Source organism: Haliotis rufescens, unplaced genomic scaffold (genome assembly GCF_023055435.1).
Source record: "Haliotis rufescens isolate VD_foot unplaced genomic scaffold, xgHalRufe1.0.p SCAF_6, whole genome shotgun sequence".
Lineage (NCBI taxonomy): Eukaryota > Metazoa > Mollusca > Gastropoda > Lepetellida > Haliotidae > Haliotis > Haliotis rufescens.
Genome location: NW_025964334.1, coordinates 25,877,732 through 25,892,432, shown reverse-complemented (window position 1 = coordinate 25,892,432; position 14,701 = coordinate 25,877,732). Strand labels below are relative to the sequence as shown.

The following is a 14,701-nucleotide window of genomic DNA, read 5'->3' as shown; positions in this document are numbered from 1 at the left end:
TGGGAAACTCACAAAGATTGTACTCTTTCACAGTAAATATACTACTCAAAAGAAGTTAAGGATCACCTGATTCTTTCATATTACTATAGTTAATCTCTCATGTCATAACAGATTAACTTTTCCATTATGAAAGAATCGGGTGATCCTTAACTTCTTTTGAGTTGTATATATTCTCAATTCTAAACAATGACTAGCTTCAGTCAACGAGAGCAAGCACGCACGCACGCACGCACGCACACACACCTCATTCCAATATCAAGAATCAGCAAAAACAGAGATAAGAAACAGTAAAAGTAGATTTATTCACATGTACACCTTGCTTATAACATGCAGTATTTACAATGATCATAAAATAGTATGTTCATATTTACACCATGTAATCATGTAACAAAGTAACCCTGTCTGTACCTGGATGTGCATGCACTCACTTCATCATGACACTCTGAGGATGACCAGAGCAGCTCAATAACACCCCCAGCCGTACCCATAAACGATGGGATGCTACAAACAATATCTCTTGGACAATATCAGTAATACAAGCATACAGATGATTTTACTGAAACTCCGGAACCTGAATCATGCTACCATGGGAACACACAAGACAATCATGACTAGAACAAGAAGCAGCAATGATGCAGAGTACTGGGATGTCTAGAATTTCCCATTTATACCTGAAACCAAACTGAATTTTATGTCCCTTTCATCAGCATTGAAGCAATACCATGGCAACCAAAATGAGAAAAACTTGACAAACGCAAATTCTGTTACCATATTCGCCATATAAGGCACCCTGGCCAACATATACATCAATTTGTAATCTTTATAAGCTCCTCGTACCAAGCTTGAACATTTACACAAGTCCATATTTCTTCTATCCTTCAGAGTCTTACAGAAAAAAACAGCAGTTTAGTAGAGGTATGTAGACGCCTACCGTATATGTCCGCAGATAAACCGAATTTTGAGGACCAGAAAAAAGATTCTGTAGAAAGGTTTCGGCTTATCCGCGGGATACACTTTCATGATAGTACTTTTCAGATCTGTCAGAAGCATCGCCTGAATGACGGTCCAATAGATTACAACTTCCCGAAAGTTTGGAAGTTGCCACGACTACAGCCATTATTGTTATAAATTATCAATAAAGTTATGATTATACACCAATGTTGTCATTGCATGTATTAACATTTTTTTATGCATGTTACAACTTCCGATCATAAGTTTTCAATTGAATGTTCAAAGAATGTTTTGTTGTTTAACGCCGAACTCAGCAATATTCCAGCGGTCTGTAAATAATCGAGTCTGGACCAGACAATCCAGTGACTGATATCATGAGCATCAATCCGCGCAATTGGGATCGATGACATGCATCAACCAAGTCAGTGAGCCTGACCACCCGATCCCGTTAGTCGCCTTTTACGACAAGCATAGTCGCCTTTTACGGCAAGCATGGGTTGCTGAAGACCTATTCTACCCCGGATCTACATAATAGTTAGTAGGGTAGTAATTATTATGAAAATGATCTGAGTTTCATCAACAAAGTTTATTCTCTCCCGCTCAATCTCCAACAACAAACTCAACTTGTATATGGTTCTCATAAGTGCCTCCTTGTTAATTTTCTACAGCAAATACGGTATCTCTAAAATCCATCGGGTTACTCTGCTGAAAGCATCAGTGATACAGAACAAGACGTAAGACAGAACCATATTGAAGTGGGCAACGTTCTAACAATGAAGAACTTCAAGGATATAATCAATATCCCTATCATACAACACAACATCATACTTAGCAGTACAAACATAGGCAAGGAAAGACATCTCATGATGCAACAGTTTGTCTCAGAACATCTGTAAAACTGGTGAAGTCGTCGAGCCCTGCTCCAGTTATTGGAACAACTCAATGAACACTGACGACATGGTCGTGGATAGAGTGAGCAACAATCTCATTAAAATCAGATCTAAGTTCTCGCTGCCGCTAAACAAAGATCCGAGGACATCCCATTACAAGTCACATCAGACCGACCTTTCGCGAACTTTGACCGATCACTGAAATGACTAACAAGAAGTTGACATCAGCCAATTAGAAAGCAGCTTTCTCAAGCTTTACGTCACTCGTTTCAACCTGGCAACTTCTATTTCAGACTACGCTTGAAAAATATGTTCACACAGTTCTCTGAATAAACGAACATTCCGGAATGTCTTATGTATGGTTGAGGTTGTATAGTAGTGCTATAGTGCCTCCTCCGTTCAAATGTTTATCCCACTGAAGCGAGAGACACTTGACAGAATCAGTCGTACGGCCCCTAACTGTCGTTCAGAATACCCTGTGCTAACATTTTCGAGGTTGCATGATTAGAAAACACATTCCAACTGTCACTTTCATGATCTGGTAAGCCACGCTTTTATTGGTTGGATGAAAGGTTGTTCTGACGTGACCCGTAATGGGATGTCCTCAGATCTTTGTTTAGCGGCAGCGAGAACTTATATCTGATTTTAATGAGATTGAGTGAGCAAATATACTACTCAAAACAATCTAAGGACCACCTTTCAAATTTCTGTTGTTAATCTGTCGTGCCAAGAAGGACCACCAAATTCCTTTATATTACTATAGATAATCAGTCAGACCAGATACACTGTAGTAATATGAATGAATTTGGTGGTCCTTAAATGGTTTTGAGTGGAAAATGTATGAATAATTGTTTAGGTGATATGAATATACATAAATAACACCAAATGCAATTCCAATATGAATCTTGATTACTAACTTACAAAATAACTTAGTCATGATAATTCTGTTTACATGCCTCTGCTCATGATATTGCATAAATTATTTGAGTAATTCGAGATTTTTTGTAGAACATTGCAAAAGAGATAAAACCATGTACCGGGGTACACAATAAAAACAGCAACTAGGGTTCCAACAGAAGTGGGCAAAGACTTATCTTATCATTCTGGGAGCAATGTCCTAAGCATGTTAAGACTTAATCTTTTTGGCATATTTGTAGTTGTCAATATAAATAGGTGTGACGTCAGGTCACCTGAATCGGACAATGAACCAGCACACCGCAAACACAAAAAGACAGAACAGAATCATGTAGATCCAGATTTTGTAGTGCCCGGCTTTCGTCAACGCCTTCAGTCGTCCCATCGTTGCCTGGAGGATGTTGCCGGAACTGTCAAAGTCATCATCCTGCAACAGACGGCACGGTGTCAAGTACCCAGGTACAACTCATGGCTAAGTATTGGTCCGAAAGACAGAGGTCAATCCAGGATTTTGACATTTTGAAAAAGGGGAACCGAGTTCACATAACGCCTGAGTTGATCGATTGATTGATTGTTGTTAAACGCTGCACTCAGCAATATTATAGCTATATGACGGCGGTCTGTAAATAATCGAGTCTGAACCATTCAATACAGTGATTGACATCATGAGCATCGATCCACACAATTGGGATACGATGACATACCTCAATCAAGTCAGCAAGCCTGACCACCTGATCCCGTTAGTCGCCTCTTACGACAAGCATAGTCGCCTTTTGCGGCAAGCATGGGTTGCTGAAGACCTATTCTGACCCAGATCTTCACAGATCACATAACGCCTGAGAGTGCAGTTAACTTGCAAAGTGTATACAAAAAGGGAGGGTGTGGAGCCATGCACACATTGATGTCCGCCTCCATGGCATAGAGATGGAGCATGTGTCTGGAGAGCGGAACATCGGAGGTTGAGTCATACCAACAGACATTAATGGATGGAATTTTTGTTACCCAAACTGGCATTTGGCCTTAAGGTGATAAACCAGGACAGATCGGCTCGGAGTCAGTATAATGTATGTGAGTGGGTGTCCATGTTAAACTGTGGCATGGTCTAGACCTACGGAACCGACATTAATGCCAACAAACAAACACACTTTGCTATATGAAAAATGCATGCAACATTAAACCCTATTTCACCTCACCTGATCCATCGAAGAACCAGTGTATAGCAATAATGTTGCCATGATACAAATACTGTATCAGTGTGTGCCATTAAAACAGTCCTGGGTGGTGAAGTGGGGCTTAACGTTGCATCCAAGATTATTACACTCACATATATAGCGACATGTATGTGTGTGTGGCTGCTAGCCCACACAGATACCATGCCACAGTTTAACATGAATACCCCACTCAGACACAGTATACTGACTCCAAGCCGACCAGTCCTTGTGTTAGCCCCTTAAAGACGAGTGCCAGACAGGGTAACAACAAGTACAATCTTTTAACATCTTTTGGTATGATGCGGCAGGGGATCGAACCCCAACCTTCCACTTTCCAGGCGGACGCTCTACCGCTTGACCATGGAGGCGGTCTCATTCCTGGAATCTATTACCAATGACATGAAATGATGAATGCATGTTGGACTAGTTCACAGTACTAGTTGTCTATGCAACATTACAATATGTTGGATTAGTTATTACAGTTTGGGGGAAAACTGCAACTGTGTTGGTTTTAGAGTAGTGGCTGGGTCACCAACATCTTCCCGAGGCAAGTGAGTTAACTGACTATTATGGAGTTACATTTTGGCTGGACTAACGAGTCTATGCATAGTCAAATCAAAATCGTGCACAGAAATCGAAATCCGGTTCGTAAAACTGTCGTGCAGATTTCGGTCGATTGCAGGATTTGCAAAACATGTGCACTGCCAACTCGTTGTCAGCAGATATTTTCCAAATCTTTTCATGTTTTTAATCAAGGTGCTCACGTGATTTGATGTATTTCACGATGTAAGACCTGTGTTATCACAATATAGATCTTGATTATCGATCAGATCGTCCTGACTGGGCGCCACCATTTTGGGTGAAACAAACGCAAGTGATACCAGAGGTAGAATCTGATTGGTCCATAGGAGAGGCTTAGAAGGGACATAACTGGTAATAGCCACTGGTGGCGCTATGATCGAGCCGAGTAATTCTAGCCTAGTTCGGCAAGAGTGGAAACTGGACTTTTAAGTCAGTTTACTCTCTTGCTTCGGGAAGATGGGTCACCAATCACATATCATTACATATACCATACTCAAGTATGTCTTTAATATCTGCCTTTGTGAGTGAGTAAGTTTGATTTTACGCTGCTTTTAGCAATATTTCAGCAATTTCACGACTGGGGACACCAGAAATGGGCTTCACACATTTGTACCCATGTCGGGAATCGATCCTGGGTTTTCAGCGTGACGAGCGAACGCTTTAACCACTAGACTACCTGACTGCCCTCTGCCTTTGTGAAGAAAGGTCCTACTTATAACCTGTATTTGCAGTGTAGATCTGATTCGTGACAAGCTAATGGGAACGGATTGTTGTAAGAGAGACAGATGAAAACTAGTGGAACTGGAAAACAAGGAAAACAAGTGCAAAAGTGAGCGTGGCTCACTAATACCCCCAACCCGCCTAGTGTGTCAGTAGTTACAAATTAAATAGCTAGGATAGGGTTAGGGTTTGAAAAATTCATTAAAAAAATGGAAAATTAATAAAAACTATTTTTTTCTTTTGACTGCACTGCTTCATATGACACAGATTATATGTACTAAATTTGAGATGAATCCACTGAATAGTTTAAGAGAAATCACGCAGACAAAGTTTTCGGACGGATGTTAGGGTTTGAAAAATTCATTAAAAAATGGAAAATTAATAAAAACATTTTTTTTCTTTTGACTGCACCCCTCCATATGACACAGATTATATGTACTAAGTTTGAGATGAATCCCCTGAATAGTTTAAGAGAAATCGCGTGGACAAAGTTTTCGGACGGACGGACGGAACCTTGGTATAACTATATACCCTGACATTTTGTCAGGGGTATAATTATAAAGTGTTGAGTTTTACTGTACTGTGACATTTATCACATGTTGAGATCTGAGTGAGTGAGTGAGTTTGGTTTAACGCCACTCTTAACAATATCCCAGTCATATCGCGATGTGTCAGCTTAATGTGGGAGGAAAGCCAGAAGTGATGCAGGTCTTAGACGTTTACCACGTTCAAACCCACAATCATAGTCTTCCTGCGTGCCCAAGGGACGCAACTCTGCACAGCAAATTGCAACGCCTTAGATGATTGGGCCACCCGTGCCCCCTGTTTGGGATCTGAGGCCATGGAGATCTGCGTTGTATCGCAACAACAACTATCATTTCTACCCAATGTATAGGTATTGTGAATAAACATACAGAAAACAACATGAATAAAGAACCAAACAAGTTGCCTAAACAGCATCTCCTGATATTATTTGAAATAGCCAGTGACCGTTCAGTCCCATTGCAGTATAATCCCACAAGTAGGTGAGAGTTGTAGGCATCTGAAGGTTTTCTAGTATAACAAACTTAAAAAAATAGGGATATGAATATTTTAGCAGATATTTTTATGAAATTGTGTGATCACTCTTTTCTATAAACAACATCTCCCAAAATATTCTAGATCCCTAAGTTTTTAGTATATATTCTATCAATAAGGTCTTGCTTAAAGTGTTTTAAATGGTAGTTATAAGGGGGGTTGGGGTGGGGAATTCTGTTTTCAGATCAGGTATTTGGGGTCTTCTTGTCTTTTGGGTACGACAATGACAGTTCAATGGCTTCTTTTGACCACGGTGACATATCATCTCGTTACAACAAGTAACATCTCGGACCGTACACGAAAATGGACAACTGTAAAAGTCTGGTGTCAGACAGAAGTGGACAGGTCAGACTCACCATATTTCTTAACATCATATTCTGTGTCCTTACTTCTGTTCCAATGTCAATACTTAGCTGAAAAAGAACAAACCGCCATTACACATGGTTAAAGGAAATACAACTAATATTTTAAGATAATGAGTGAGTGAGTGAGTTGGGTTTAACGCCGCTTTTAACAGTATTCCAGTCATATTGCTGCGTGTCAGCTTAATGTGGGAGGAAAGCCCGAAGTGATGCAGGTCTTAGACTTTACCACTTCGGTGAAACCCACAAGCACGGGTATGGTGCTGACAAACCTAGAAACATAATCGGGGCGAACCGGGATTCGAACCCACAATCATAGGTTTCTGGCGTGGACAAGGGATGCAACTCTACACAGCGAATCGCGGCGCCTTAGACGACTGGGCCACCCGTGCCCCCTTTTAAGATAATGTGTCAATGTTGCGTATCAAAGTGTTTTACTTATTTCTCAGTTTTCTCGTAAGGACAGATTGATTTAATTACAGAACATTTTGGTCCAAATGTCTACAGACAGGCAATGTGAGAACATGTTATGAATTGTGTTACACGTGTCAATGGTGGGGTGTACAGGTCTTCACAAGCTGAATGAGGAGGGTCAATGAAACATTCAGCTTGCAATTCCAGTTCACCCTGCTTTGAAAAATATATCATTTTGTGTTCACAAGTTACCATGGTTACAGAGACTTATTTTCAGTGAAATATTTTCATGTGACAGTATCAATTCATCATTGTTCATAGGTTCATTCTGAGATTAATTTCATATGCAGTTATATGAGCTCTGTACTGAAAGAGGGGGGCAGTCGGGTAGCCTAGTGGTTAAAGCGTTCGCTTGTCACGCCGAAGACCCGGATTCGATTCCCGACATGGGTACAATGTGTGAAGCTCATTTGTGGTGTCCCCCGCTGTGATATTGCTGGAATATTGCTAAAAGCGGCGTAAAACCAAACTCACTCACTCACTTTAAGCACCAGTCTTTATCTGGCATGACAGATTAACTATAGAAACATGATAGGATCGGGTGGTCCTTAACTTCTCTTGCGTAGTATATTAGGATAAACTGATTGAAATAAACATTATTCTAAAAAGTATCTAAACCATGTAAACAGCAATTTGAAATTTAAATTTTCAGGAAACCTTTTCATACAGTTTATTGGCTCTGGAAATGAAGCCCATCTTGCTGATTCGTAAATTTCCATTTGTTTTTTATGTTGCTTGGGATTCCTCAGCAATATGATGGCAACTTAAATAGTTGAGTGGACCAGACTATATCATGTATATGCTTGACATAATGTGCCTGACTACCCGATCCATTAATATGATTTAGTCATCTTTTATGACAAGCATAGATTGCTGAAGATGCATTCTAACCTAGAACCCACATTTGGGAAATATCCTTGGCATACATAGGTATTCATGAAAAATAATGATATAAGGAAATTCAAAATAACATGAGGCCACAAATTCCACTCACAGATTTGAGAGCCTTTACTTTCCCCGTCAAAGCATCCTCCAACACCTGGTTCTCGTCCTCCACCAGCTGGGCCTGGTTCTGGTACCCCATCTCTCCTGGAACAATCATCTCAGTTACAATGGTTACTCACAGGGTTTACCAGTATCTGGTACCCCATCTGGCACTGCTACCCATCTCTCCCAGTGAGAATTTCCACTTGTACACCTAAACCTGCAATACCCGACCACTGTGACACGACCATCATAAGGATTATTACTGAAGTGAATATCGGCTGTTTATCAAGGTATAAGCTAATAACCATGACAACATGCTTTTCCCTGAACTGAAGCAGGATCCTGAGTAGTTGACCCTAAAAGTAATGACTCCTATAAACCACATGCTTCTGCTTCATATCTGATGCTGTCAACCTAACCAAATATCACAGTCTTTTCTCTGGAAACATACATGATCTCTGTCAGGATCTGACAAACACTCTGATGTTGGTCCACTTTGAATTTTGTTCCTGCTTTAGTAGCTCTTATGGTAATATAATCGTTAAAATCATGGAGAGAAGAAAACCACAGGTCCTTGAAGCAGGATAGGGATATTACTGCAACACCTGACCCATGTTCATAAATAGTCTATCATAAACATAATAAACACCGGACCACAAAATATAAATATATCATTTATGGGTTGGTTGGTTTGTTGTTTTACACCGCACTCAGCAATATTCCAGCTATATGACGGCGGTCTGTAAATAATCGAATCTGGACCAGACAATCCAGTGATTGACATCATGAGCATCGATCCATGCAATTGGGATTGATGACATGCGTCAACCAAGTATTATTTATGATCAGGTGTTTCATATAAATATTGTATTTATATTTATGGGTCCAGTGTTTCAGTAATATCACTTTCCTCCTGAATCAAGTTCGTGATATTAGTACTATTACTGAAACAACAGACCTATATACAGGATGCAACAATCCTGCTTCAGGGGCCTGAAAACGTGAAAGAGCAGTCCTGGTATCATTAAAACCGTGTCGAATAAAATATTCACTTTTGCTACGACACTGATATTGAAAACTCCAAACATGACTACTCGTGTACAGTTATTAACTCACTCCAGACTTGGCCCAGGAAAGTCTCGTGAGTTTTGTGAATTTATCTAGATATCTACAGCACTGACGCAGAATATATCGAAAAGTGGTTTCATAACAAAACATTGAAATGACAAATACAAAACTCGAGATAGCAATATATATCTGGGTTCGTTACCTATATGTGTTCTTCTCATTTTGGCTGTTTTAAAACCTCACTGTGTCTTCTGGAACACACAGTATCTCAACAATATTGAAGTTTGTCTGAACGTCAAAACACCACACCACACGTGTACTTCCTGTGTAGCGCCACCTACTTCCGCATTCGGCAAGGGACGACACTCCCACCTATTTCACTAGAAAGATTTGCTTTTGGTTGAGTGCAATAAATCTTTTAGTGGTCACGCTAAATTCTACAACTACTACTAACAGGATAAATGAAAATAAATAATTAATAAACAAAATAACATAAGTTATGTCAGGCAAACGAACACCTTCAACCGTTGAACTTGATCTTATAGATCTACCGTTAGATTTCCCTCTTTAAGTATCAAGATTGGCAAGCTCGGTGATTTGGTTCATTGCGTGGCATCGTACCCTGATGTTGCTAATAATGAGCACTTGTTTACCTGCACATTGACCTAAGTGTAGTCCGCCTTTATGTATAGCTCGAATCAGAGAGTCTCTGCTCGAATATTGCTGACTGCAGTTAAAAAATGTACGTGTTAGATCCTAAACACAAACCTAACAATTGTCCCATAATTTTCACGCGGTTTAAAGGGTCTAACCTGCAACCTCTTGATTTGTAGTCCTTAATACTACCACTTGCTACGGAGATTGTTGACGTCACAAATGTCCATTATTGTAGTCACCATGCATGTATTATCTTAGCTTGTTTTATTTGAAAAAAAAACCACTATTTACACACTAAAAATACACTTTTTATACACTAAAAACACTATTTAAACACTAAACACACACTATATGTACACTAAAAACACTATTTACAAACTAAACACACACTTTACACTAAATACTCACTATTTACACACTAAAAACACACTATCTACACACTATGTGCTGCTTTTTTAAAAAGACAAATTATTATGTAACAGATCTAAATATCTACTCAGATATATTTCACATTTATATCATTTACATATAAGCCTACGGACACATTGTTGTCGTAAAAGGCGACTATGCGGCTAACGGGATCGGGTGGTCAGGCTCGCTGACTTGGATGATGCATGCACAGGACTATGTAACTACTTCTAATAAATAAATTCGCAAAAAACTCGTCTGTTAGTTTGTTTGTTATTATTATCAGTAACATGGTCCTGTGATGCATGTCATCGTATGATTCCTGTCCCAATTGCGTTGATCGGCGCTCGTGATGTCAATCACTGGATTGTCTTGTCCAGACTCGATTATTTACAGACCGCCGTCATAGAGCTGGAAAATTGCTGATTGCGTCGTCAAACAACAAAAAACATGCGGGCCCAATCTCATTAAAATCAGATCTAAGTTCTCGTTGCCGCTAAACAACTAAGATCTGATTTTAATGAGATTGATGCGGGCCCGATCCTATTCAAACAGGAAGGAAGGGAAGCCCTCAGTTGGGACGAAGCGTCTGTAGTGGAGTTGTCCCCCTTCCACTTCTAGCCGAGGATTCAATCAATCGTTAATCACAGTTGTCGCGTACGTTTCAGCATGAAATGTTAACTTTATCTTTTCTTTTAGGGGGACTAGACCCTGTAGTTAAACACTTTGTGTACTAACTAAATGGTATGTATATACAGTATAATTTGTGTAAATATAAAACAAGCAAAACGTTTCTCAAATAGTATGTGTTTCTTATGAACGAGAATTTAACACCTCCGTATTTCCGACTGATCATCTATGTTTTCAGGATTGCAAAATGTAATATTTGAACATGAGCTTGTCTCCGACCCAAGCCTATTTTCTAAGGAAATGTAGGTAACAAACAGTATATAAACATATAAACTCAGATTTGCTCATATTTCGAAAATATGCCGTTTTTACTCATTTTACCCATGCTTTTGTATTTGGTCATGACCCAAGTCTTCAACTTTCTATGCTCTAGAGAAAAGGAAGTTGTTAGTCATTTTAACATATCTATTACGTTTTATCTCAGTATATCTCAATAGGTTTTCCGTAACTTCATCTTCCCGAGGCAGGGGAGTTAACTGACTTTAAAAGTCCAGTTTAATTCAGTTAACTCCCTTGCCTCGCTACGATGCGTAATTTCAACATTGGTCAATTCCAGTGGGCAAAAGAAGTCCGTTATCCTACCTTGTCCGTCCACAAAGGCGTGTAACGAAGCAGGATATATGGTCTCAGCCATGTCATAGGACGATATATGAGGACTTCTATGAGGTATAGAGGCGACAAAATATGGTATTATGACACAAATTATAGAAATTAAGTAAGGGTAAGATATATGGATGAACAACTTCTTTATTACTACTAGGAGCGACGTTTCGGTGTAGGTTCTAACATCGTTATCAAACAAAGCAAGTGCTATACTTGATAACGGTATTAGAACCTACACCGAATCGTCGCTCCTAATAGTAATAAAGAAGTTGTTCATCCATATATCCTTATTTAGTACTCCAACTTTTAAATGCCTCTCAGAGAAGATAATTATAGAAATTGCCGGGGAAAAGAAAGTACGCTTTTGAAAATTGGATTTGACCAAAATTACAAACGTTATCAAAACGTTTCTAGGCTGATATATAACAGACACCAAAACACTGCAAACCTAAGGTCCGAAACACAGCTATGATACCCGTATCAAACACATCGCCATCGAATAACCATTTCTTGTAAGTTCCCTGTCTAGCCACCATCAAACATGGGTGTATACTTTCTTTTTCCCGGCAGTTTATCTCGATGCTCATTTTTCTATACAGGGCTCTGCCGAGCTTTCATTGTGTAAACCAGTCTAACAGTTAATAATGGGATTATGTTGAGTATGGTTGTACACGTGTGTTAGCAATATTCCAGACATTTAACCGAGGGATACAGTTTATCTCGATGCTCATTTTTCTATACAGGGCTCTGCCGAGCTTTCATTGTGTAAACCAGTCTAACAGTTAATAATGGGATTATGTTGAGTATGGTTGTACACGTGTGTTAGCAATATTCCAGACATTTAACCGAGGGAGACACAAAAACATTGCTTCCGACATTGTGCTCGAGTGTACATTTGAAAATTGAACCTTGGTCTTAGGAGTGGTCCTCCGGTAAATGCAACTCCCTAAACGACGACGACAATTTTTATAATGGTACATGTATACAGGCGAACACGATTAAACGACGACGACAATTTTTATAATGCATTATGGTACATGTATACAGGCGAACACGATTAAACGACGACGACAATTTTTATAATGGTACATGTATACAGGCGAACACGATTAAACGACGACGACAATTTTTATAATGGTACATGTATACAGGCGAAAACGATTAAACGACGACGACAATTTTTATAATGGTACATGTATACAGGCGAACACGATTAAACGACGACGACATTTTTATAATGGTGCATGTATACAGGCGAAAACGATTAAACGACGACGACAATTTTTATAATGGTACATGTATACAGGCGAACAAGATTAAACGACGACGACAATTTTTATAATGGTACATGTATACAGGCGAAAACGATTAAACGACGACGACAATTTTTATAATGGTACATGTATACAGGCGAACACGATTAAACGACGACGACATTTTTATAATGGTACATGTATACAGGCGAAAACGATTAAACGACGACGACAATTTTTATAATGGTACATGTATACAGGCGAACACGATTAAACGACGACGACAATTTTTATAATGGTACATGTATACAGGCGAACACGATTAAACGACGACGACATTTTTATAATGGTACATGTATACAGGCGAAAACGATTAAACGACGACGACAATTTTTATAATGGTACATGTATACAGGCGAAAACGATTAAACGACGACGACAATTTTTATAATGGTACATGTATACAGGCGAAAACGATTAAACGACGACGACAATTTTTATAATGGTACATGTATACAGGCGAACACGATTAAACGACGACGACAATTTTTATAATGGTACATGTATACAGGCGAAAACGATTAAACGACGACGACAATTTTTATAATGGTACATGTATACAGGCGAAAACGATTAAACGACGACGACAATTTTTATAATGGTGCATGTATACAGGCGAAAACGATTAAACGACGACGACAATTTTTATAATGGTACATGTATACAGGCGAAAACGATTAAACGACGACGACAATTTTTATAATGGTACATGTATACAGGCGAAAACGATTAAACGACGACGACAATTTTTATAATGGTACATGTATACAGGCGAACACGATTAAACGACGACGACAATTTTTATAATGGTACATGTATACAGGCGAAAACGATTAAACGACGACGACAATTTTTATAATGGTACATGTATACAGGCGAAAACGATTAAACGACGACGACAATTTTTATAATGGTACATGTAAAAAGGCGAAAACGATTAAACGACGACGACAATTTTTATAATGGTACATGTATACAGGCGAAAACGATTAAACGACGACGACAATTTTTATAATGGTACATGTATACAGGCGACACGATTAAACGACGACGACATTTTTATAATGGTACATGTATACAGGCGAAAACGATTAAACGACGACGACAATTTTTATAATGGTACATGTATACAGGCGAAAACGATTAAACGACGACGACAATTTTTATAATGGTACATGTATACAGGCGAAAACGATTAAACGACGACGACAATTTTTATAATGGTACATGTATACAGGCGAAAACGATTTAACGACGACGACAATTTTTATAATGGTACATGTATACAGGCGAACACGATTAAACGACGACGACAATTTTTATAATGGTACATGTATACAGGCGAACACGATTAAACGACGACGACAATTTTTATAATGGTACATGTATACAGGCGAAAACGATTAAACGACGACGACAATTTTTATAATGGTACATGTATACAGGCGAAAACGATTAAACGACGACGACAATTTTTATAATGGTACATGTATACAGGCGAAAACGATTAAACGACGACGACAATTTTTATAATGGTACATGTATACAGGCGAACACGATTAAACGACGACGACAATTTTTATAATGGTACATGTATACAGGCGAAAACGATTAAACGACGACGACAATTTTTATAATGGTACATGTATACAGGCGAAAACGATTAAACGACGACGACAATTTTTATAATGGTACATGTATACAGGCGAAAACGATTAAACGACGACGACAATTTTTATAATGGTACATGTATACAGGCGAAAACGATTAAACGACGACGACAATTTTTATAA

The 14,701-nt window shown here is 38.9% G+C and overlaps 1 protein-coding gene across 1 annotated transcript; it reads right to left on the bottom strand.

Annotated features, from left to right (window-relative positions):
- Nucleotides 1–2,400: 2,400 nt before the first annotated feature.
- On the bottom strand, nucleotides 2,401–10,163 carry LOC124111442 (BET1 homolog). Its single transcript, XM_046471153.2, has 4 exons — nucleotides 9,440–10,163; nucleotides 8,177–8,271; nucleotides 6,703–6,759; nucleotides 2,401–3,183 (listed from the first exon to the last, which is right to left on the bottom strand). Exons 1-4 carry the CDS (start codon nucleotides 9,456–9,458, stop codon nucleotides 3,028–3,030), a joined length of 327 nt encoding a protein of 108 aa, XP_046327109.1. The 5' UTR covers nucleotides 9,459–10,163; the 3' UTR covers nucleotides 2,401–3,027.
- Between the last annotated feature and the right edge of the window lie 4,538 nt (nucleotides 10,164–14,701).

Coding starts and splice junctions, on each gene's coding strand:
- LOC124111442 (XM_046471153.2), bottom strand. Junction 6,760..8,176: donor AAGTAAAGGCTCTCAAATCT/GTGAGTGGAATT, acceptor GTTCTTTTTCAG/CTAAGTATTGACATTGGAAC. Junction 3,184..6,702: donor ATATGATGTTAAGAAATATG/GTGAGTCTGACC, acceptor CGTCTGTTGCAG/GATGATGACTTTGACAGTTC.